This window comes from Ochlerotatus camptorhynchus, unplaced genomic scaffold (genome assembly GCF_037179485.1).
Source record: "Ochlerotatus camptorhynchus isolate MF236.1 unplaced genomic scaffold, CSIRO-AGI_Acam_v1.1 ptg000122l, whole genome shotgun sequence".
In the NCBI taxonomy this organism is placed as follows: domain Eukaryota; kingdom Metazoa; phylum Arthropoda; class Insecta; order Diptera; family Culicidae; genus Ochlerotatus; species Ochlerotatus camptorhynchus.
In genome coordinates, this window is record NW_027040612.1 from 2,043,036 (window position 1) to 2,066,525 (window position 23,490).

The window sequence follows — 23,490 nt, forward strand, 5'->3', positions numbered from 1 at the left end:
CTTATCAACAAAGGGGCCAATTGATGGCCCAACAAGTACGCTTTTGATTATTTGTGTATCATCCGAAACGCCCTTACTTTCTAAGACTTTTTGTTTTGAGCCTTTTTGCTGCTAGCAACCAACGATTCTTCGTAGTGCAACTGTTGCAATTTGGATGCACATTGGTTGACCTTCAGTTCCTGCATATCGAGCGCTTTGGCCTTTGGGTAGAACAATTTTCAACAACATCAATTAATAAGTTTGAAAAAGTCGGTACTTACCCGTAAACTCTTTGCCCTCTGGTGAATTTGATGCATTTGATTCTTTATACGGATTGCCTTTTCCCTGTAAATTTTTGCCTTGCTGACCTAAAAATAATCGCATTCGTGTTTGGAATATTTATGTTTATGCTGCTCAGCACATCAAGCCGAACAATAAATTAGGTTCGAAGTAACAGATTATCTTCGTCGACTTTCTCTTTACATCCCAACGGCCATGTACACTGAACCTATGACAAACGTAAATTTTACCGGAAAATGCAGGTGACTTCTTAAAACCAAGAATATATTATAGGATTTACAAGCTATACTGGATTTACTGGTCGAGTCCATGTGTCATGCTGGTGAAGGTTATGTGAAATTCACATACATTTTACGTGATCTCATGGTGTGAAAATGTTCTGTGCGTTACCTCGAAGTTCAAGATGGTGACAGAGAAAAGTATAGGCATTCCCCATTGATGGAAAATTTGGGATTGCCAGACAGCCCAGTTTTTAACTTTCATTGGATTTCAGAAAATAATCTTCATTTTTATTAATCCAGAAATGAAATAGCGAATGCAGGATCAGATTATTTGGGCTACTTATAATTTCAATTGACTATTGGCTATTGATTATCCTAGCAAATGGGGGATTTTTTTAAAGTTCCTGGCTAAAATAAATGGTAAGAATCAATTATTTACATTGAAAAAATAGAACGATGATCAATTTTCGCTTTCCACTCTACATTTCCAGCCAAATCAGCGATCTTAATGAAAATATCGAGCTCCCAGAAACTGAAGCCCCTTTCCTAAAGTAAAAAACGTGTGTCCTTATAGAAGCAGTTCCAGCCCAGGATGAGGAAAAAAACAGGCAGTAGATCGAGTGAAATCATGAAATAGGTGGTCCACCAATTAAATACGTGTCACTAAAATAAATGGCTTCATATACTTCATGAAAAAATTAATTGAAAATTACCTCAAACTCACTTAAATATAACTATAAAACCCTGTGATCCTTACTTGAAAGTTCACGTAACTTTTAAGTGTTGCCAATTTGAATATCATCTGTAGGTCCGGTAAAATTTACGTGAAAATCACTTGATTTTTATATGTATCACTCAAACGGGATTTCATTCCCAAAACACGTAATATTCACCTGAAAGTTACGATGGAAAATATCTACGTACAGACTTAGAAAATATTACCGAACTCGGTTTGATTTCAACCAAGTTTTTATCTGCTGAACGCTCGGTAGTCTGTTCGGTTCAAAGAGGAATAACCGAGCTGTCGTTAGTTCTTTTTGTTACCCACAATCTGTCAAAGTTACCGAAAATCTCAACTGACGAAAAAATAAATTTAAGCAGAAATAACCGAACATCGGTTTATTCAAGAATTACCGAACGCTGTCAGACAAATCGACCCACCTGTTGTAATTACGGAATTCGGTTCTCTTGGGCAGCGCTCGGTTTTCACTTCATATCCTGCTTTAAATTTTGATTAATGGTGCTTTGCTTCGAATTTTCATAAAAATAACTGGTTGCCAAAGAAATGTATAAAATATATTTGTTTGGCGAATAAAAACTTCCGTAACGCGAGTTACAGCGTGGTCAAAAAATATCATTGACTTTGAAGTCATTCTTATTCAAAAGGTTTTTAAAATGCTTTTGCAAGCCAGAGACACAACTTTGTACATTTTCACGGCAGTAGAAAAAAACTATAGTACAAGATGCCAGCAAATAAAATCATACCGTTAGTTTCAAATACTTCATACACAGATTTCATTCAAACGTGCATCCTCCTGTTGCAGCTGCAGAACTTAATCCATTTTTACACACGTCCGACGAGCACACGCGAGAAAAAATTGCTGACTAATTTTAGACGAAAATCAATTACTTTATTCATGTGTTTCACTTATACATTTTTGCCAAAACATCAGCCTTATACATTCCATTAGACAAACCACATAGGTCCTATAAGAATGCATAAAAGGTATGTGTGACCGCTTATACATTTCATTTGACACATGATCTTCATTAACTTTTTGCAAGGTGTCTGCTTATTAGTTGACTTATACATTTTATGGATAATCAGTAATAGAAATTTGCCAAAAGGTATAAGGAAATTTCTATCCGTGTAGAGAACCGAGTTTTCGGTTAAAATTCCCGTCGTGAACTTGAGCGCAAGTGGAAAGTTTGACGTTTAAGCGTTTGGCGTTTAACACGTTTTAGCGAATATTCGGTTCAGTTTACCGAGTTTCTCGGTTTTCATGTAGCGAATTCGTAAATGTCGATACTTTACCGTACTTTTCAGTTCAGTCTTCATTTCTATCTTTCAAATTTATACTATTTTACCGAAATTCGGGTCTGCTTCGATAAATACGCCTGAAAAAATGTTTTTTAAACCATTTATTCGGTTTCTCGTTGGTAACCGAAGAGGTTCGGTAGAAAATTAAACCAAGTTCGGTATTATTTTCAAAGTGTGTACCTTTTCCAGTGAATATTACGTGAATTTTATTTGCAGTGTTGGCATGTATAGCTATTTTCACACACAGTTTGATAAAAGAAGCTATTCACCCATATTCTTGTTTTAGTTTGAACCATATTTTCCATATATATTTTTTTGTTGTATGGAAAATACGGTTCGAACGAAAACGAGAATATGAGTGATTATCTAGCATCAAATGCGGCAAACAAGGCAAGAAACGTGTTTGAAGTCAAGTTATTACCGAAAGAGAAAGTATTTGAAGAGAACCGATCAATATTATTTAGGACCTAACCCATTGTACAGCTTGAAATTTAAATTACCATCTCACTAATTTGCTGCACTTCTTGGCTGGTATAAGCTTGTTTTTCATTTATTATTGCAATCTGCATTTCCTCTTGTTTATCCCTGTAAAAACCATTTTATGGTATCTCTGAGCTATATTAACAAATTGCTACTTAGTTAAACTTACAGCAACTCCTTCAAATTTCCTTTTACTTGATTCAACGTTGGCTCATACATTTGAAGTAGACCGGATGAGAGAGCCCTCACTGTTTCGGTGTACTCACTGGTGTCCACTCCCTCGGTGCTATGTGATCGTGAAAGAGGAGATGCAAAATCAGCATCATCATTATTCTAATGATTATAGCTTATAATGAACTTTAATCAATTGCTTACATATCCTCTGACATAATCGTTGTTCTGGTTTGCCGTAGAAAGCGTAAAAGTTAAAAAATATCACTAAATTCAGCTTTAATTTGGAAATAACTTATGCAAATTGAACAACAGATGGGCTGATTCTTTTGTTTGTGTTCATTTTCCCTTTATCAGTGATGAATGCTCTGAGAGAGTACATCTGTTTAATGAATTCCGGAGAGCGTTCTCGATGTAGTTAGGCACTGTGGAAAAAAAATAAAGCTTGAAAAGGCAAAGGCTCGAGCAGTATGATGAGATTAGAAAAAAAGTGGAGGAGAGAACGAGGCTCATTCGGTTTCTGAGGTCCAGCATTATGCCTTGTTCGCACTAGCGCCTTCATAACATTTTATAATAATTATCAACATGAAAAATGCCGGTGGGCGTTGGCCAGATTTGATTTTTTCAGATATAATCCTAAATAGGACCTAGATTATTTAATACTCTAGTAACCTCAACTCCGTGCTCTGTCACAATGTTTGATTGTGATTAATCAACACTCAAAGGGATAAAATATCAATTTAGGGTGAATTTGAAAAAAAAAATGGAACTTGGAGTGTAGAGCGCACTGCCCACTGGACGATTCTGAAGCCTGGCCAAGTGAGTGGGGTATGGGTTTGTCATTTCCAATTTATATATTGACACTTTCAAACCATTGGCATTTGGTATTTGAGATAAGACAGAGATAGGATGCGGAGATGCTTAGGGGGAGCGTAACCCATGTTATTAGGTTTTGCACCGTCGGGGTTAACCTCAATCTGATGACAGTTCAGTGGTACTGTTTACGTTGACTTAGTCGATTTTTTCTTGGGTGGATTTTCTCGATAATTTTTCAGACTGCAGTGAGATGTAAACAGTATTTCTGCAATGTTCACGAGCAACAATCTTGCAACGCGCTGTTCCTCGACAATTTTCAAGTTAAAATTCAGAAATTTTTGAAATTTTTTTTCGAAAAAACGACTAAGTGCTTGTAAACAGTACCACTAAACTGTCAAAAAGGTTCAGCCGATTAACACTGAGTTCATTTATGACGTCACGCTGCAGTACCTAATGGTTTCCATTTATTAAATAGTTCAGGTAGGCTAGAAATGCCCGTTCACTGATTAAAATCAGATTCACATCGACAGGCCATGCCCAAGAATAAGGGGATTGACGATGATTTGTCAAGTTTTATTTTGCATTTGCATATAATTGTAATTTTAGTTTGCTTTTGTAATTGAGAGATTTATGGGCTTCAGCGAAACAGAGTCTGATGAAGGATTGAATGAATGAATGAATTAAGTAGTTAAGATAATAATAAAATAAGAATAATAAGATAACGTAACATGATGCACTAACTAATTAACTGGATTAACGGGATCGACTATGGGAATAGGAACCTAAATTAATAACATATTTAAGATTAGCGAGATTTAATAACCAATAATTGTGAAGATATGGATTGGGTAGGGGATCTGGGAACATTTACATAAAGTTCGCCCATGGGGAGGGATATGATAACACGGAAGCTACAATAGGAGAGGAACACAACAATAGAATGCATTCAGGAGGAGGGGCTTGTTAAAGCACTGTTTTTCAGATTTACAGATTTCTGTTTTCAGGTCTCTTATTCAGCGGAACGCGAGGATGGACGTCATGATAAACGACTAACGATAAACTAATCCCAACCAAGTTTTGAAGAAAAACCATTAACTAGTTGCGGCTGAAAGGAGATACCAACATTTTCTATTCCTGTTTCTGTCGGTTTTTGTTTTTGTCTCGTTTCAGTCACGCAACTGATTACTACCAATAACCAATTACAATTAACTAGTGAAGAAGTATAAACGAATTTTGTTGATTATGATTATGAATTAAATCCGCCAGGACATCGCAGCAAAGGCAAACACTAAGGCGGCGGAGCGTCAATAAGTAAATCAAGCAAGCCGATAGGAATTTGACCTGGGCGCAGGTCAAGCAGCTGCTTAGAATGGAAGTCTTTCACGTTTTCCCTGTGCACTTCTGAAGGTTCCCAGGTATTTGAGTACGACAGCGATGGACGTAGCCCCCTTGTAACGGATGCGAATAAACAACAAGCTGGCGTGTTTTTTTAGTTCTTTTTATTTCTTTTCAGCAAAACAACAAAATCCTCTATCTCTCTCTTTATTTTTTTAATCTCTTACTATCCCCTAATCGGACGCTAGTGGGACCAACAAGCTTGCTAGTGAAAGAAAAGTCGTTATGCTATACGGTCTAGCATAGGCCACGACTAAATTTCCGTAGGCTCATGCCTGGCTAAAGTGCAGATCGGTAGGCAGCAGCCGGGCAGGGTGTGGACTCGAGCAATAACAATTATCAACATGAAAATTGCCATACTTTGTTCAGACAATCATACAGTTTTAATATATTTGTTTTACCTACCTAACGCCTTGTTCAGACTACAGAGTTATAAGTAACATGTCTTAATATTGATCTATAAGAAAAATGTCATGTAATTATAATAACATGCTGCAGTGGCTGTAGGAAGTTTAGGCCCAAAGGTGTAAAATACGAAAATACAAAGACAGAACCCAACTTTATGGATCGACATTCTAAAAAGGCTAGGCACCGGACATTTTTCAATTTCTCTTGCAATGAAACCAACGCCAATTGCGATTTAGATTGTATAAATTCAACGTTTTTATTAACGCGCACTTTTAAGATGCTTAATCGTACATATGACTGAAGTGATCCTGGTACACCTGGATGTAGGTTTCCTTCTCCTGCGGTGACATCTCTGCTATCAGCGTATCGTTAATCTCATCCAGCGGATACGGCCGACCGGCCACCGTTACCGTGGGCGTGTCATCGTCCGAATCGGTATCCATAATTTCCACCGTGGGCACTTCCGTATTGTCGATGTCTTTCTCCTCATCGCTACTATCGCTGGAGTTGTCGTTGTTGAGACCCAATCCCCGAATAGCGTCGTTCGTAGTACTTCGCGAAGTTTGCTTTTCGTGCTGTAACAGCACCGACATGATATCGTCGGCTTCCCTACGGTTGCGCGCAGACGAGATAACATTCGTATTGCCGGACACCGCGGGTGGTTGCGTTGAAGTGAGGGCAGCTTTTTCGAGTATCGATTCCACTGAATTCTCTTCGGCATCATTGGTGATAACGGTGGACTCTGTCATCCATACCGGGCGATCCTTTCTTTGAGCAGTTGATTCCACTGCATCTGAATCTCCGATGGTTACATCCACACGGGTTTCTTCCACAGCAAAACCGCTGGATCGCGTTGCTTCGCCAGACCATTGTTCCGACGAACCTCTGTAGGTAGGTTTAACGACACTGTAATGATATAAAAAAAAAAAAAATTAACGACGAAGTCCACATTAATTTCTAAGTTAAACCCATACCCTCGGATAGTATCGATGTCCACCGGTTCGGGTTCCAAAATCTCCGGAGCAAGCTTGATATCTTCCACCTCCCGCAGTAGATCATATAACGGTTGCAGTTGCTCGTTGAACTTGGCTAGCAGCAAACGTGAATCTTTCTTTGGCAGAGCGGAGCTGTCCTCCTCGACCGTACTTCCACAAAATGTACACCGAAACTCGCCGGTAGTGAAATCGAACAGCTGATCAGCTTCCAGATCTGTGAAAGTCTTTTTACAAGAAGGACACTTGAAACTTGCGCGACTTGTTGCATCACGTTCTTCGGTTTCCATTCGTTTTCGCATGTGATCTAGTTTGTATTTCACTACGTTGACGAATGTTTTATAGTTGATGAAGTAGTAGTTGACTTTCTGTGCTTTCCCATCCGGTCCAGTTTCCATTTTTAACCGCACCTGCAGGAATTTGTCATTTTTCAACACCGATATCCGTGCGCGCAGCATTTTCCGTTCGAACTTAAGTAGCTCGCATATGTCGTCCTCCTTCATGCAAGGGTTGCGCACCAGCATGTCTATTACCAGTGCATCTTCGAGGGTATAGAAGCCACGGACAACAAACCGAGCTAGTTGTTTTAAACTGCTCGGTATTTCAGTTACGTAGCGTTGATCACCCATTTTCCTGCGTCACAGTATTTCTTCCAAAAAAAATTTGCGAATACGGCTAATAGACCTGAAATAGATAAAGCAATATAACATGTAGGGTAAGATGGGGCAAAATGGGTCGCTGAGAAAGATGAGTCAGCTAGTATATTTATTATTATAATTGTTTGTCAAAATCAACAGATTCAATGCAACCCCATTGATGGTTTGATTTTTCAAACCAGAATTGGGACCACAAAAAAAAAAACAAATAAATCATATATATGACCCATATTTCGCCACCTTACCCTACTACATGTACAAAATAATATTGGATGATGCACGATAATCTATCTCTCTAGTTGAATCATTGTATAAAATCATTCTGTCTTATCAAAGGATGTTCAAATCAAGGTTCAAATTTAAAAATGTCTTCCGTGAAACGTTTTGGATAAAATTAGTGTTGCCTCCAAAAAGCACCAATAAAGTAACGTTTTGGGAATGTCACGTGATTAGAAAAGCATATACAAAAAAATAACATTAGAAAAGCTTGTATGGTGTCATAGTGAGCAGCGTTTATAATTTAGAAAAAGAGAGTAGAAAGCGAGCAAGGACAACTTTTATGAAAGTACAAATCGGTTTGATCATCTCTCTTTACCAAACTCTGAAGAGGGATGGTGAGCTTATTCAGGCAAAAATATGCTTATCCGGCTAAAAAAAAAACTTATTGTGAAAATTAAGATTTTTCGGTTTTCTGCATACAAAATAACTCGCCGCAAATTTTATATTCCTAATTAAAAACATCTGTTGCAAAACTTAATAATCCTGATAATCCATTGGTAACAATCACTGCAGTTTTATAATTTGTACAGGGATGCCACATTTGAATCATTATTTTGAAGACATTTTTTCTGTGCAGCCTTTTTTAGGACACTGCTTTCTAATATCAACATGAAGCTTTAGTGCGATATTAGTAAAGCATTTCCTTCGAACTTTGTAAGCGTAAACATTACGGATGAAGCAACAAACCCTTTGCATTTCTTAGTTTATGAGCACTTTTTAAGGGCATTTGAAGATATTTGAAAACTAAATCATCTACTCACCCCTTGTGAATCGTGAAATGAAGTGGAGTTCGTTCGCCTAAATTGCGTTCAGAGTTCGCTTCCAAACCTTGCTCATGTGTGCGTGAACTTCATGCTCTCACTAAATCCAAATGAACACCTCTCTCACCGTAGGCGACGAGAGAAAGTCAACACAACAAACCGAAAACATCAACGAACCGAGCTTCTGACTGACGTTTGACAACCCCTTTTCGGACGCACATTCGCTGTTGTAGACTGTTTCTCTCACCGATTTCCCCCGGACGACACGACGTCGTTCGCTTGAAGCAGTGTTGTTTTTCTTCCTCTGGAGCTAGGTTGGATTCACTGATCGGATAATTTTCGTGTTTATGGCGGCTATCGACAAAGTTCGCGTTCTAGTTGTAGGCGATTCCGGTAATGCACCACATTATGTACCCGGTGAAAAACTTTTACGGACGAATCGAGCGCTAATTCGACGGAAAAATTGAACTTTTCTGGGCTACGATCAAACGTCAAACACAACAGCGTATCGCCATGTTGAAAATCCACTCTGCCCACCCCGATCCCGACCTGCTGGTTGTCCAGTGCTGGCAGATTTGTAGATTTGGTTGTTAACATTAAAGTTCTACTACTTCAGTCAAAGTCATTCAATTCGATTTAATTTGGTGTGTCCGCCAATTTTTCCCAACCAATCTATTGACCCTATAAATGGTGTGGCACTATTTTTTTTCTAGGTGTGGGCAAAACCTCCCTGACGCATCTGATTGCGAACAATGAAGCGCTGACGTCACCCGGATGGACTGTTGGTTGCGCCGTTGAGGTGAAGCTTCACGAGTACAAGGAAGGTACCCCCTCGCAGAATACATTCTTTATAGAATTGTGGGATGTAGGTGGATCGATAAGCCATAAGAATACCCGAGGAGTGTTCTACAACCCAACACATGGTATCATTTTGGTACACGATCTCACTAACAAGAAAAGCCACGAGAACTTGCAGCGATGGTTAGTAGAGATCCTCAATAAGGATGGGAAGGACGTTCTCAAAGGGGGTGATATCATCGATATTGATCCAGAACAATTTCTCGGTTCGACTCAGGTAAAATTGAAGCGAATTTCCCAAAGTAACGCGTGAGATAAAGGAATAATTTTTAGTTCAAAAATTCTCAGATTCCAATACTTGTCATCGGAACTAAACTTGACATGCTGGATGAAAGTCACAAGAATAAAACCCTGAACAAATCATCCACTGAGAGTATAGCCGAACAATGTGGAGCTGACGAGATATGTCTAAATTGTCACGAATCTAGGAGTTTGGCCGCAGGAACAACGGATGCAGTGAAACTGTCGCGGTTTTTTGACAAAGTCATCGAACGCAAATACTACAGTAGAGACACAGGGCGAAAGTATACGGGTTCTTATAACCCTTCCCTTCCGGGACAATACAATGCTTTCGGAGGACCGCCACAAGCTAGTCTTTACAGTTCGGCTCATTCGGAGACAATAGCTTAGAATAAATAGTGATCGTAATATAGTAAATTGCAAATTCATTTATTCCGAAATGTTAAAACACTGTACTTTAACCTGGTGGCCATTTCATCTGCCGTCCGCCGAGGACGTGCAAATGTAAATGGTAAACCGACTGGGCACCATTCTTGCCGTCATTGATAACAATACGGAAACCTTCTTCGAGGCCCTGTTCCAAAGCCACCTTCTTCGCTACCAACATCAAATGACCCAGTAGGGCTTCATCTTGTTCGGTCGCCTTCGACAGTTGCGGAATCGGTTTTTTGGGGATTACCAGGAAGTGGATCGGTGCCTGGGCGCTGATATCGTGAAATGCAACGGTCTGTGGGTGAAATAAAGGACTGTAAATAACCCTGAATCATACAGGACCGGGACCTTCCATAATATTTACCTTATCATCCTCGTAGATGAATTTGCAGGGGATTTCCTTGCGGATGATCTTCCCGAAGATCGTATCACCATCGGTCGAGTCAGCCACCTGGGCTTTTGCAACCTCGTCGGACATCACGGATGCTCGGCTTTTTATTTGCTGCCAAGGAAAAGTCGAACAGCCGAACGCAAAATTTTATTGTAAAATTATTCACACATGAAATGCTGCCAGAAGAAAAGAAATAAAACAGCAAATTCAGCTAAACGTCATAATGAAGGTCACATGATAGATACTCATGTAATAGATGTGCGGATCTAATATGGACAGGTCTGTGCCATAAAAAAGGGAGGGAGATGCACAGAAAAAAAAAGTTGTTGCAACCCAACCTGGTCTATACAAGGTGTGGAATTGATGGCCTGTGCGTATTGGTGCAGTTCGTTTTTCACTCGGCTTCGCACGATTTGCTTCTTCCGTACGCTCAAACACGCTCGTAGTTACGTCATAACGTTTGTTTCAATCAGCGTTTGCATTGGAAATTGAATATGAATTATAGAATTTCTGTATGAAGCCAACATTTATGATTTTTTTTTCCACTGAATGTTGAGATAATGTATTGATTATTTTATTAGCACACTGTATACCAGGAAAAAGCAGCCTCCTGGTCAGTTTTTGCCCGTTTTCAAGTAAGTAGCTACTATAAAAATACAAAACGACTGCTGATATTTCCCGGATACTTTACAAAAGCATACACAGCAAAAAAAGTTGTTGAATATTACATCGAAACTGCTGCAACCAGGTCAATCTATCGGTTGTGCAATATCACATTGTACGATGTACATCGATTTTGCGAACAAAATTACATCCATTGATGTAATATTGTATCTGCTTTTTGCTATTACATCATTATTTCATACATCAGCTTGAATTACGTTGATCGATATTACATTTTTTTTTTTGCTGTGTACAAGCAAGAGCAATCATCAAGCAAACATATCTAGAATTTGCTGTACCTCATATTTCAAAATTTGCTTTCGACTGCTATGACGTCGTGGTCATCCTCTCCAGCAATGTTTACCTTTTTCCCTCTACCAACACATACGTGAGGGCTAGATCTCCACACCTTGTATAGACCAGGTTGGTTGCAACCAGGTCCCCGCATAAACGCGAACCATAAATTGACCTTACCTAAAATGGTTAAAAATTGTTTATAATCCCTGCTAAACTTTAACTGAAATGGTTATGGAACTTTACATGAACGTTTAATGATAAAGTTTCAACCTTATGTATTATGGTTTTTTGGAACTGGACCTTACAAATAATGGGTTGTTAAGAACCATTACCATTCCAAATTCTTGTTTTCTCCATACATTTTCAGAAAGAGAACTATATAAGAACGTTTTTACTTATGATTTGAGAACATTAATGGTAATGGTTATGGTAGTCAGTAAGGTCCATTAATGGTGTTGTATTATCGCTCAACTTTACGTGGAATATATCGTGAATTGGTAATCAGTAAATAACAGGCAACCAATTCGCGATATATTCCACATAAAGTGTATCGATGTTACAAAACCATTCGTGGACCTTACTGACTACCATAACCATTAACATTAAAGTTCTCAAACCATAAGTTAAAAGGTTCTAATATAGTTCTCTTTCCGAAAATGTATGGAGAAAACAAGAATTTGGAACGGTAATGGTTCTTAACAACCCATTATTTGTAAGGTCCAGTTCCAAAAAACCATAATACATAAGGTTGAAACTTTATCATTAAACGTTCATGTAAAGTTCCATAACCATTTCAGTTAAAGTTTAGCAGGGATTATAAACAATTTTTAGCCATTTTAGATAAGGTCAATTTATGGTTCACGTTTATGCGGGTCAAAAAACTGCTGCAACCAGGTCAATCCATCGGTTATAACGTTGTACGATGTACATCGATTTTGCGAACAAAATTACATCCATTGATGTAATATTGTATCTGCTTTTTGCTATTACATCATTATTTCATACATCAGCTTGAATTACATCGATCGATATTACATTTTTTTTTGCTGTGTGAGCGGATGTCGATTGTATCTTCACGCAGAAAAAATTACCGTCGAAACAAAAATATTTGAGGTAAATTTAAACGTAAATTCAGTTTGTTCTGGCCACAAACATAAACTAGGTTGATTTCAAACGTATTCTACGTTTGAATCCATTGATAATAATGTTTAAAACAAAAATAATGTTACGTTTATTTTAAAAATATTCGTGTTGAAAATAAACGTGAATATTTTTGATTTATTTGAAAACTATATGCAATCAAAAATTAATATGTTTATTTTAAACATGCTTTTCATGTTTAAAATAAACAAACATATTTTGAAATTATTTTAGCATTTGAATGCTGAATAAATCAAAATAAAATGGATAGCAAATTAATGGAAATTCCTGCGATTATGGAAAGTCTGTGGATGTTTGGATCCGGGGGGCCGTCGGGGTGGGTGTCCGATCCGATCCAGTTCAGTAAAACTGGTGAAACTTTGTGATATTAGCGTCATTTTGTCGTTTATGACGCTGGTCCTCATACCGGCCTCTTTCTACGTTTAGTGTTCGGGGATGATCTGTTTTTCTTTCGACGTCGGGTGGGGGGTGAGGATGATATGGGGATCGGTATCAGAAACGACGGATTGCCGTTAATATTGTGATGTTCCACCGGTTTTGTCGAGCTTGGAACATTGCGTGGGTTTCCGGACCCTCTACTTCGGTTTCGCCGCTTGCAGGCCGTTTTCGGTTAAGTTTGCCGAATGTAAACAAGAAGGAAAAAAGGACACGCTAAAAATTGATTACCCAGGTTATGTATTGTTGAAATAAACATGCTTTTGAATTTATTCTAAACATACATATTTTTGTTGAGAACATGTTTGTAATTTACTTTGAACTATTCATATTTTTATTTAATAAACATATCAGTGCTAACATTTGAAAACGGCACAAAAGCCATTTGTAAACAAATGGTTTGTGGGCCCTTTACTCGCTACCCGAAGAACGCCCACGCAAACAAACAGCATCGTCAGGAAGGGGAAAATTTCCCCTACCCGATGTTGCTGTTGTGTCGCGTGGGTGTACTTCAAGTAGTGAGTAAAGGGCCCACAAACCATTTGTTTACAAATGGCTTTTGTGCCGTTTTCAAATGTTAGCACTGATATATATTTTTAACTTAAATGAACAAAATTTGGTTCCGTGTTATAGTACGTTCAGACTACAGAGTTATAACGTGGTTATAAGGTTATAACATGTTATAGCCCGCATAAACAATAACCATAAGAAGCGCCTAACCACCAATTCGGGATATCATCCCAACTTTATGTGGGATGGTCGTACCATCTATGATATCGTTAGAGTATGGTACCCGTTTATTAGGGAGCGCTATCTTGATGGTGGTTTCTGTGTTGCAATTATTTGGCAACCGTTATAACATGTTATAACGGTTGTCAACTAATTGCAACACAGAAAGCACCATCAAGATAGCGCTATAACATGTTATAACTCTGTAGTCTGAACGTACTATTAGATAATTAAAACATAGATTTGCCACTTCGGAAAATAAACTGACAACAACAATGTGGCGCCTAACTGAGAAAGGCGGTCAACGGGTGAACTATTTTTTCTCCCTGCGCATTCATAACTTTGCACGCTAAGATTAATTTACTTCGATTGCACAAAGAAATTATCTTGATTGGGTGCATAACGAACAAACCCAAATGGTGTTCATATATGATTTATTTTTATGCAAAATTGTCATAAATTTTTCCATGTTTTGGTTCGTCCAGTTTACGCCCAATTTGAGTAAACATACGCTATATACGGCTTATTTAATCATAGCGTGCAGAGTTTTGTGATAAGCGTGTATATCTGCATTTGCGTGAACAAATACTTTGAGTACCGATTCCTGTCTGAAACAACCGTGATTCATACCAGAAACCAAAATAGGGCTTCATCTTCTTCTTCTTCGCATTTAAAGTTTATTGCATATCGCTTCCAGTCCAAGTTCAAACACGTTTCACAAGCTTCTAGAGAAAAAAGATGTTTCCCTAGCTGTTGTTTTTTGATGAACATTTGAATGATATTTTCTTGGGTTTCAGCTCAAGAGACTTAGAGAAATGGATTAACGTCTGGGGTGTCATGAAATTTTCGAAAGAGTCGGTTATTTGCAGCTATCAGGATGACGACATCATTATTCCGCTTTGCAAAACTCAGGAATTAGCGTTAATTGATGTCTATTAATTCTTAATAATATATTATAAACTTTTCTTATCTGCAGACTGCTACCAACAGCTGTTCCGTCTTCAAATCGGAACGTTGCGAGCCAAATTTCACGTTTAGATGGCATTAGTTCGATGGATGTTGACTTTCAATTTAGCGAGTCGGAATCGGAATGTATAGAGATTGACGATATTCATGACAATATAGTTGCACATTATCAATATTATTGACAATATTTCTCCACCACTTAAGATTGAACACTGCTAATAAAAAGCAAAACAAAACCGATGTGAAAAAATGTCAATTTGCAACGTCAGACGTGGAATGCGCCATCCAAAACATTAATGTATACGCAGGGCAGTTTTGATTCAAAATGCGCACCCATTTCGGCTGCTAAACTTTTAGTTCACCCGTTGGCCGACAGATAGCGCGCTATCAATGTTACTTTTCGAGTAAAAGCAGGGATGCCCGACTGAGCAATCTATTTTAATTATCTAATGTCGTTTTCGTTTTTGCGGTGTAGCTACACCGGTGCTACACTGCCGTACACCGAAATATTGTAGGGTGTAGATATAGAATGCACCTTTGTTTACAAACAAATGATGTTGAGCTGTCAAAGACTCACGCTTATTCCTGCTTACACTACACCAGTGCTACACCCGAGGCTACACCGCAAAAACGAAAACGACATAAGGCTTGAATTACGTTGATCGATATTACTTTTTTTGCTGTGTTGGAGATGAGTGAAAAGAATTTCATTTTGGGTAATTTTTCGGTTCCGTGCATACAAAAATTCAACATGACTGAATCATGAATTTGACACATTAGAAGACCTATATGTAGTTACCTTGGATTAAACGCTGTAAAGTTGAGAAACATTTTAATTAGGTTTGTGCCATAAATTGGAAAGAAAATTTTTAATTAATGTTTGGATTTTGTTCTCAATAATTGATAATAATTATTGAAAAACAAAAATCAATAACTATTAATGTTTTTTTGTGATCGAGCAGTGATAGTTTTGTGGAAATTGTCTAATAATTGTCAAAAATGATCGCTAATATACCGAATCAGCAGTCAGCAAATGAGTCCTTGATGGAGAATTCAACATCGAGCTTCGGATTTCCCGGATGTAGATATAATCTTCGGAATCGAGGTGAGAATTACCTATACACATATTCTCAACCGTAGTTTCGGAGCTGAATGCTAACAAAATTTGTTATTAAATCTAGTTATGTTTCTTAAAATATTTGTGTGCCACAAGCAACTATTTTGTAAAGAAAAAAAAATCACGGGCAACTACAACTGAGCGATTGAATTCAATAATTATTGACTCAGAGCATTTTATTTGCATACGAAATTTACTCATATTGTGAAAAAAACTGCAATTACTCATTAGCTATGAGTAACTGCAGTTTTTTTCCACGACTTCAGTATTCATACAGCATAAATTACTAGACATGATTTGATAAGAGGAAAACTAGTCTTACACATTTTACATCGCCGTAATTAGAAAGAATGATCATTGATCAGACTTGGTATTAGGCCCTAGAAGTTCTTGATCCCTGGCCTCCACAATAGATCCTTTTTATTTATTTATTTGTCAACATCGACAGGCTTAACGTAGGTGATTTGAGACAGTAAATTTCGTAAATGATCATAGTTTGATGCTATCGTTTATGTTGGAAGTTACCCTGCGAATCGAGTGACGTGAAGTGATTAATGTTGTTTATTATTAGCTCTTATGTAACATGACTCGACCGGGATTCCTTTCAACTTAATTCATAACCAGTCCATATCCTTCCCGAAGGGCTTTTATGTAGTGTGCTTACATTATTTAGCAAATAATTCCTCCCGCATCCTCAGCTTTGGCTTGACTAGCACTAAATATTCTACACTGACGAATTCCGGTTCTGTGCTTTACCGTTAGTATGCTAATATATCAGTGCCAACATTTCAAAGGGGCGTAATTGCTTTTGTAAACAATGGCTTTAGCTGTCGATTTCTCGCAACTGAAAGCTCACCTCTTCAAATTAATAATTCTAGATGGTAGAGGAAACATTCCCCTACTTGGTGGTGTAAATAACTTTCATGAGTGAGCTTTTATTCAAGAGAAACAGAAGGCTAAAACCATTGTTTACAAATGCAATTACGCCCCTTTGAAATGTTGGCACTGATATGTTTTTCATTGACAACAGGCCCACCGATGTTTACAGCGCTGGCGGAGAAGGAATGTCCCATTTGTCTGTCAGATGTTTTCGAGAAACCCGTGGTTGTAAACTGTGGTCACACATTCTGCTATCAGTGCATTCAATTGGCGATGGTTAAACACAAAAGCTGTCCAATATGCAATCAGGTCCTGATCGAAAGTCTTTTCTTGAGCGATACTATCTATACCCGGAAACTGACCAGAACGAACCGGAGTCCAGTGCGTGCCAAGGTACAGGTTTTCAGTTCTGTTGGGAAAAATGTGAGCGATGCATTGCCGGTCGGTATCAAAGCATCGCAGAGATCCCAACCATCAAGTCGTAGAGGAAAAGATTCAGCCAAATCGAGGGAGCTACGCAGAACGCGTACCTAATCTTGCAATTATATTTGGGTTCAGTGAAGTAGAACTGTGTAGAGAAAATGGTATCCTTTAGATAATACTTGTTCTTGCAGATAATGATGTCATCATAGCGTTCCTTATTTTGCTGTTAATTGTCAGCTTTCGAAGAGAAATAAACGTAAAATAATCGTTCTTTTTATTAATTGATGTCATTTTATATCTTCGATTCTATTAAAATAAAGGTTCGCAAAGTTCGTCCTTCTTCAATTACTGGAAATACCTAATAAAGAGAACCGGAAGCGAAAAACACATGAATTTGATATGTGTTATACATATTCAGCCATATTCTTGTTTTCGTTCGTTTTTTTGTATGGAAAATACGGTTCGAACGAAAACGAGAATATGGGTGATGAAGTAATGATCAAGAGGTATTCCGTTCTTTCAAATCCCAATTAGAGCAGACGGAAAGTTTCGGCTTTTAATTATCCTATGTTGCATTAAATTATTTACAATCTCGATATTGAAATGTATTATTAACTGTCATCATCTCGCCTTGTCCGGATGACAATAAAATATGCATAAGCTCAGCATGCCGGCTACCAATGCCACCAGTGGCGTTATCCTTGGAAGAAATCCACTCCCTACTCCTACCAGGTTGCCAGCTATCACATCTCGCATTTCGTCACCTGCCAAGCAAGGGAATAGATTAGCATATTAAAATAACCGAAAGTGCCATTCAGTTACTCACCATCCAAAATGTGGACGATGGTACTAGCAGCGCCGTACAGCTCCGGAGCGCACGTATAGTTGCCAGAATCGTCAAAGTCGACGTTCCGTATCATATGATACGATGTGATGCTGTTTAGGGGAGATTTGTCCCGTTTTCGTAACGATTCATATGCAACGATCTGTAAAATATTGTGATGACATTATTTAACAATGCACATGGTCTTTGGGTTGAATGGATTGCTTATTCCTTACATCATTTTGGTGATACCATATAACGTAACTCGGTCGTCGATCGTAGTTGTGATTTATGATGCAGGTCAGATTCAGGTTTTCGCCTTTGTACCCGTAGACCATGGTTCCTTCCACTATTTGCGTGGTGGCGGTCAAATATAGATAGTCTGGAAAAAGGCAAGAGAAACTTCTGTGAGATATGAATGGTTCGAACGTAGGTGTACGTACAATAAGTTGATTAATGTGTAGGTTCAAAAGGATTGTTTATGTCTATTGAACTTATCGAAATTGTGCGCTTTTGGTCAAAAATTGTCTATATTTTTTAAACTATTTTCTATGTGCAAATTAATGTCTTCGGCATGGCATTTGTTTATAGACTTCTCTGAATGACCAAGTGGTAGTGCAACCAACTTTGGTCGACTTAGCTCATTCGGAGGCGCTTTTGATTTAAAGTTATATGGGAATTTTGGTTGAAATGTATGGAAGCTTAACATCCCTTCATTCTTTCGTGCATAGAACTATTGTGCTCAGAATTTCAGCACATGTAGCTAAAATTATAAGGAACAACTTTGCTGAAGACATTATCACGATTCAAGTGGACTCTATCTACGATGCAGGAAAAATTGTGTTTTGCTGTGGTTAGCTGCGCGCACGCTGAGTCGATAGAAAGAAGATTGATGACGATTCTGGGGATTTCCTGCAAAATGATGGTGCGCGATGCAAGTAGATTCGAGAAGTGCAGGAAGATTTTACGAGGATTGATTCGCTAGTGTGAGATTTGTTGAGCATCTTGAATTGAGATTTAGATGTGTCGCCTCCCTCGATTATGGGTCAGTCAGTTCTGCGTGTTAATTAATAGAAGTGGCCCATAATCATCAACAATTAGGGTGACTGTATTTAGTATGTAATTTTTTGTTGTTTTCTTAAATATTGATGTTGGTATTCCTTATAAATTTTATGAAGTAATCGAAGTGTAAGCTAATCTCGGGACAAGTTCCGGGTATAGGTACATAGTAAAATAATATCAAAGCATGCTATCATATCTCGTTAAGCTATTGGTTTGTTGTTGAATAAATCAAACCAATAATATAGTAATGACTCATTCTGTTATAATAACACAATTTTTTAATGTTATTTATGTTATTTTTAATATTTGTCTTAGATTTCTAAATATTATAGCCCTAGCATAATTTGATAGTAGAATAAGCAATTAACAGAATAGCACATAACTTACCAATAACATAATAAGATATTGACAGTAAAATTAGATATTATTTTGCTCTGGTTTTGAAAATTATTCCCCTCTATCCGGGTAAAGGCGCAGCTACATGTAGAGTTTCGGTTTATCGGAATTTTAATATATAAATATACGCGTCCGTTCCGGTTCGTGGATAGACAAAAACTATTTTATTTCTGCTTCAAGGTTTCTTAATACAAAGGTATGTTCAGCGGTAGTAGCAATGTATCTATTTGGTTCAGGTATAATACCTTCAAGATTAATATAAGTATAGGTAATTATGCTATGATCGACACTACACTACAAAGCAAGACCATGCTGGAAGCGGCTGGGTCGATTCCCAGTTCGGTCCAGGCATTTTTCAGGATGGAAATTTTCTCGACTTCCCTGGGCATAGAGTATGATCAACAATTTATAACGATTTTAAATTGGCTCACTACTTTTTTTTTTTTTTTTTGCTGTTGTCTGATGACGGCTAAGACCATGGTTGGTCCATCTTGCCATGGCTCACTACTTGACTAGCCTATTGGTCCCAAGCAAATCGACTAACGTACCCAATTCTAGATAAATTCCAGTACTACACTATGTTTGTTTTGATTCGCAATGAAAGTTTGACAGACAAAATGAGGGGTTAGTGGATTTTCCTATGTTTCGAGGGGTGAATCGATTAGCTTGGGACCGAAGATAGTACCAGAGCTGAGCCAAAAAGTTGAGCTCGTTTATTCGGGACCTTCTGGTCTTAGAGTTACAATTATACAAATGCAAAAATGGTATAGGCATCGAAAGCTCTCAATTAATAACTGTGGATGTGCATCTAGAACATTAAGTTGAGAGCACACAATAAGCTAATATGCGACAAACAATAAACTTGAAATGCGAAGAAGAAGAAGAAGAAGAAGAAGAAGAAGAAGAATAAGAAGAAGCCAAAGGTAGGTGGCGGTACTACCAACCGGTGGAAACTAACGATTTTAAATTGGCTCACCACTTGACTAGCCTATTAGCATAGAGGTAACTCTAAGACCACTGGGTCCCGAAGAAAATCATTATTATTTTTGGCTCACTCAGTACCAGAACAACGGTCCCAAGCAGTCCCAAGCTATTTCACTCACCCCTGCATGTTCTGCATGAATCCACACACCCCTGATGTTATCTGTCAAACTTTCATAGCGAATCAAAACAAACATAGTGTAGTAATAGAATTTCAACTAGAATAGGGTACGTTAATCGTTTGCTTGGGACCAATAGGCTACTAAAGTGGTGAGCCAATTTAAAATCGTTAGTTTCGTATTGATTGTTGCTATTAGTCCCAAGCAAATCGATTAACGTATCACATTCTAGTCGAAATTCTAGTACTACAGCATGTTTATTTTGATTCGCTATGAAAGTTTGACTGATAAACTGAGGGGCTCGTGGATTTTCCTATGTTTCGAGGGGTGCATCGATTAGCTTGGGTCCGAAGAGGGTACCTGAGCTGAGCCAAAAAAATGAGCACGTTTCTTCGGGACCTCCCAACAAACAATTGAGAGCTCTTATAAAACACCTGAGTTGATCAAGCGTTGAATAATAGCTTTCAGAGTTGAACAAGAATGTAGTTGTATTGCCTTTTTGGTTAGAAGCTTCAAAAGCTGCTTGGAGCACTCTTAAATGATTGTTTACGTTCGGTTTAACTATATGCTTTATAAGACCTACGATAACTTTTATAGCACCTTTGTTAAACTGATTGACAAGAGCTATGTAGAACGTGAAATAAACGCATCAAAACAAACCATTGGAAGCTCTTATAAAACACCTGAGTTGATCAAACATTGAATAATAGCTTCCAGAGTTGTACAAGAATGTAGTTGTATTGCCATTTGGTTAAAAGCTTCAAAAGCTGCTTGGAGCACTCTTAAATGATTGTTTACGTTCGACCAACCACCAACCACAATTTTGTTGCTATAAATAGCACAAGTGATAGGCACGTTTATATGACCATAAGGCAATGATTATTCGACTGCAAGAGACGTCACTCAAGATGAGCTTCATATACTTCTCTCATATGATCGAAATATGTATACAAGAATAGAGCAGATGGAAACAGAAGCGGCTGGCAATCCGGGATCATGAGTTCGAATCTTGCTTCGAGAAACCCTCGGTGGAGTTGAGGTAAATTAATATATAGGTGTTATATTAATAAATGCAAACATTAATTTAAGACATATATCATATAATCAACGATAACATTTCTAGATAAATTCTCTCAATTAATGATTAGAGAGATTAATTGAAAGAATATCAATCAAAGATTTAAACAGATGCTTGTCACTACTTCCTCCATGATCACAGAATGTGAATTATGGCATAATTACATATTTTTTCAATGTGCACAAATAAATTAAATTAATAAAAACTGTACAAGCAATTATTTTGGCGTACCACGACAATTGTTAAATTAATTTTAATCTGTGAATATTGTGAGTACTTACACAACGGTTATTAAGAAGTCATTAAAAAGTGCTTTAAACGCTTTTCACCGCTTGCTGTACAATGATTATTTAGGAGTCATAAAAGAGTGCAACAAACGCCTCTCAGGTTTACTCTCTACTAAATATCAAAGCAGCTGTCAAGAAGTGTCTACAAACGTTGTATAAGAGCTTTCACCAAAATAATAAAACTTGAGTTTAAATATGCATCTATAAACGTTGTATAAAAGTTGCTTCTATTCGGTTGTTAAGGAGTCATTGAAAAGTGCTAAACGCTTTTCAACGCCTCTCAGGTGAACTCTCTACTAAATTTCAAAGCAGCTGTCAAGAAGTGTCTACAAACGTTGTATAAGAGCTTTCACCAAAATAATAAAGCTTGAGTTTAAATATGTATCTATAAACGTTGTATAAAAGTTGCTTCTACTCCTATACCGCGTATACATATAATGCTGTAGTTGAACAGGTTCTCCAAACCAGTGTAAACAAGAGTTTTACAGAAGTTGTAATAAACAAATTGTACAGTTATTATTCAGCATGCAGTTGAATAAAATCACAATGGAAGCGTTTATTCCACAAGAAATTGATTTTGGGTAAACGTTTTACTGAATACGTTAGACAACACCTTTGTGTTGCAGTTGTATAGGTTCTCCAAACCAGTGTAAACAAGGGTTTTATAAAAGTTGTGGTGAACACATTGTGCAATTATTATTCAACATGCAGCTGAACAAAATCAAAACGAAAGCGTTTCTTCAACTGGAAATTGTTACTTGGGCTTCTAGTCTTAGAGATACCTCTATGGTACTACCAACTAAAGCTACGATCAGACTAGACAGCTTCTCCTGTCACAGCTTGTCTGCCACAGCTTCTCTGTCACAGCTTCTCTGTCACAGACTTGTAAATCTGATAACGTGATCACACCTACAGTTTAGACTGTCACAGTCAAATTTGACTGTCGACAGACAATATTTTTGCAGTTATTTTCAGGCATACTTTCTAAGCGTTTCTACCTGGAGATTACACTGTAAGGAAAGAGAAAACTCTGTAGGCCGTGATCACTTTGGTAGACAATCTGCAAGTTTGAAAGCTTAATGGTTGACAGTGAACGGAAGAGCGATTAAAGTTTAAAGAATTTGTTTCCAATGCGAGTGATAGAAAGCCGGTAATGTAATGTAAGGTTTCCTCATTCGACCACTTAGGGGTCACCGTTTGACGATTACGCTTGGCAGTTTTGGCTCACTGTTTAAATTTTCACTGCAATCGTCCATTTTTCACACAACCAAACGCTTTCCAAGCCAAACCAACCAAATCGAACATTGAAAATAAAAACGTAATCAAACTACCGAATGTTAAAATATCTGTGACAGACATGTTCTGCAGAAACAGAAAAAATCTGTCTGTACAGTCACTAAGAATTTGTCAACAGACCATGATCACACTGTCACAGATAATCTATACACTTTGACTGTTCGCAGTTCGGCAGTTACAGATATTTTGACTGACTGCAGATAACTGTTAAGGTGATTCGCTGTGTCATTCTTATTCTTGTAAACACTTCGAAACTTTAAGCATACTAGTCTTAGAGTTACCTCTATGGCTATAGGGAGGTGTCTTTTGCTAAATTTTGAGATCATAGTGAGGTGTCGTCAAATTTTAAAATCAACAG

The 23,490-nt window shown here is 37.8% G+C and overlaps 6 protein-coding genes across 7 annotated transcripts in view; 2 read left to right on the plus strand and 4 right to left on the minus strand.

The window, feature by feature from the left end:
• LOC135699880 (uncharacterized) overlaps positions 1–23,490 on the plus strand; it is a 361,603-nt gene that overhangs the window by 289,769 nt on the left and 48,344 nt on the right. The gene's annotated exons all lie outside the window — the stretch shown is intronic.
• On the minus strand, positions 67–3,533 carry LOC135699881 (uncharacterized). Its single transcript, XM_065220244.1, has 5 exons — positions 3,397–3,533; positions 3,191–3,307; positions 3,042–3,126; positions 261–347; positions 67–200 (listed from the first exon to the last, which is right to left on the minus strand). Exons 1-5 carry the CDS (start codon positions 3,408–3,410, stop codon positions 81–83), a joined length of 423 nt encoding a protein of 140 aa, XP_065076316.1. The 5' UTR covers positions 3,411–3,533; the 3' UTR covers positions 67–80.
• On the minus strand, positions 6,043–8,724 carry TfIIEalpha (transcription factor IIEalpha). The gene is made up of 3 exons (XM_065220230.1): positions 8,500–8,724; positions 6,786–7,487; positions 6,043–6,717 (listed from the first exon to the last, which is right to left on the minus strand). Exons 2-3 carry the CDS (start codon positions 7,430–7,432, stop codon positions 6,093–6,095), a joined length of 1,272 nt encoding a protein of 423 aa, XP_065076302.1. The 5' UTR covers positions 7,433–7,487; positions 8,500–8,724; the 3' UTR covers positions 6,043–6,092.
• LOC135699874 (rab-like protein 3) lies at positions 8,730–10,016 on the plus strand. 2 transcript variants are annotated; one of them, XM_065220231.1, is made up of 3 exons: positions 8,730–8,892; positions 9,213–9,574; positions 9,631–10,016. In XM_065220231.1, exons 1-3 carry the CDS (start codon positions 8,847–8,849, stop codon positions 9,985–9,987), a joined length of 765 nt encoding a protein of 254 aa, XP_065076303.1. In that variant the 5' UTR covers positions 8,730–8,846; the 3' UTR covers positions 9,988–10,016. The 2 variants fall into 2 exon arrangements, with proteins under 2 accessions (XP_065076303.1, XP_065076304.1); XM_065220232.1 differs by having other exon boundaries at positions 9,646–10,016.
• On the minus strand, positions 10,025–10,574 carry HINT1 (histidine triad nucleotide binding protein 1). Its single transcript, XM_065220233.1, has 2 exons — positions 10,394–10,574; positions 10,025–10,324 (listed from the first exon to the last, which is right to left on the minus strand). The coding sequence occupies exons 1-2, from the start codon at positions 10,505–10,507 to the stop codon at positions 10,055–10,057; spliced, it is 384 nt and encodes a 127-aa protein (XP_065076305.1). The 5' UTR covers positions 10,508–10,574; the 3' UTR covers positions 10,025–10,054.
• LOC135699879 (zwei Ig domain protein zig-8-like) overlaps positions 17,638–23,490 on the minus strand; it is a 72,515-nt gene continuing 66,662 nt past the window's right edge. The window contains exons 4-6 of the mRNA XM_065220241.1: positions 18,150–18,295; positions 17,917–18,076; positions 17,638–17,854 (exon numbers count right to left, since the gene is read on the minus strand). Coding sequence (XP_065076313.1) covers positions 17,712–17,854; positions 17,917–18,076; positions 18,150–18,295 — 449 coding nt within the window. The 3' untranslated portion in view covers positions 17,638–17,711. The remainder of the gene's footprint in view (positions 17,855–17,916; positions 18,077–18,149; positions 18,296–23,490) is intronic.

Bases quoted from the DNA above. Each gene is read 5' to 3' on its own strand.
- TfIIEalpha (XM_065220230.1), bottom strand. From the start codon at position 7,432: ATGGGTGATCAACGCTACGTAACTGAAATACCGAGCAGTTTAAAACAA. The intron at 6,718-6,785 runs GTATGGGTTTAA...ATATCATTACAG, and splicing joins GACATCGATACTATCCGAGG to TGTCGTTAAACCTACCTACA.
- LOC135699874 (XM_065220231.1), top strand. From the start codon at position 8,847: ATGGCGGCTATCGACAAAGTTCGCGTTCTAGTTGTAGGCGATTCCG. The intron at 8,893-9,212 runs GTAATGCACCAC...TTTTTTTTCTAG, and splicing joins TCTAGTTGTAGGCGATTCCG to GTGTGGGCAAAACCTCCCTG. The intron at 9,575-9,630 runs GTAAAATTGAAG...AATAATTTTTAG, and splicing joins AATTTCTCGGTTCGACTCAG to TTCAAAAATTCTCAGATTCC.
- LOC135699881 (XM_065220244.1), bottom strand. The intron at 3,127-3,190 runs GTAAGTTTAACT...TGGTTTTTACAG, and splicing joins GGAAATTTGAAGGAGTTGCT to GGATAAACAAGAGGAAATGC. The intron at 201-260 runs GTAAGTACCGAC...TTCTACCCAAAG, and splicing joins AGAGGGCAAAGAGTTTACGG to GCCAAAGCGCTCGATATGCA.
- HINT1 (XM_065220233.1), bottom strand. From the start codon at position 10,507: ATGTCCGACGAGGTTGCAAAAGCCCAGGTGGCTGACTCGACCGATGGT. The intron at 10,325-10,393 runs GTAAATATTATG...TTTCACCCACAG, and splicing joins TCATCTACGAGGATGATAAG to ACCGTTGCATTTCACGATAT.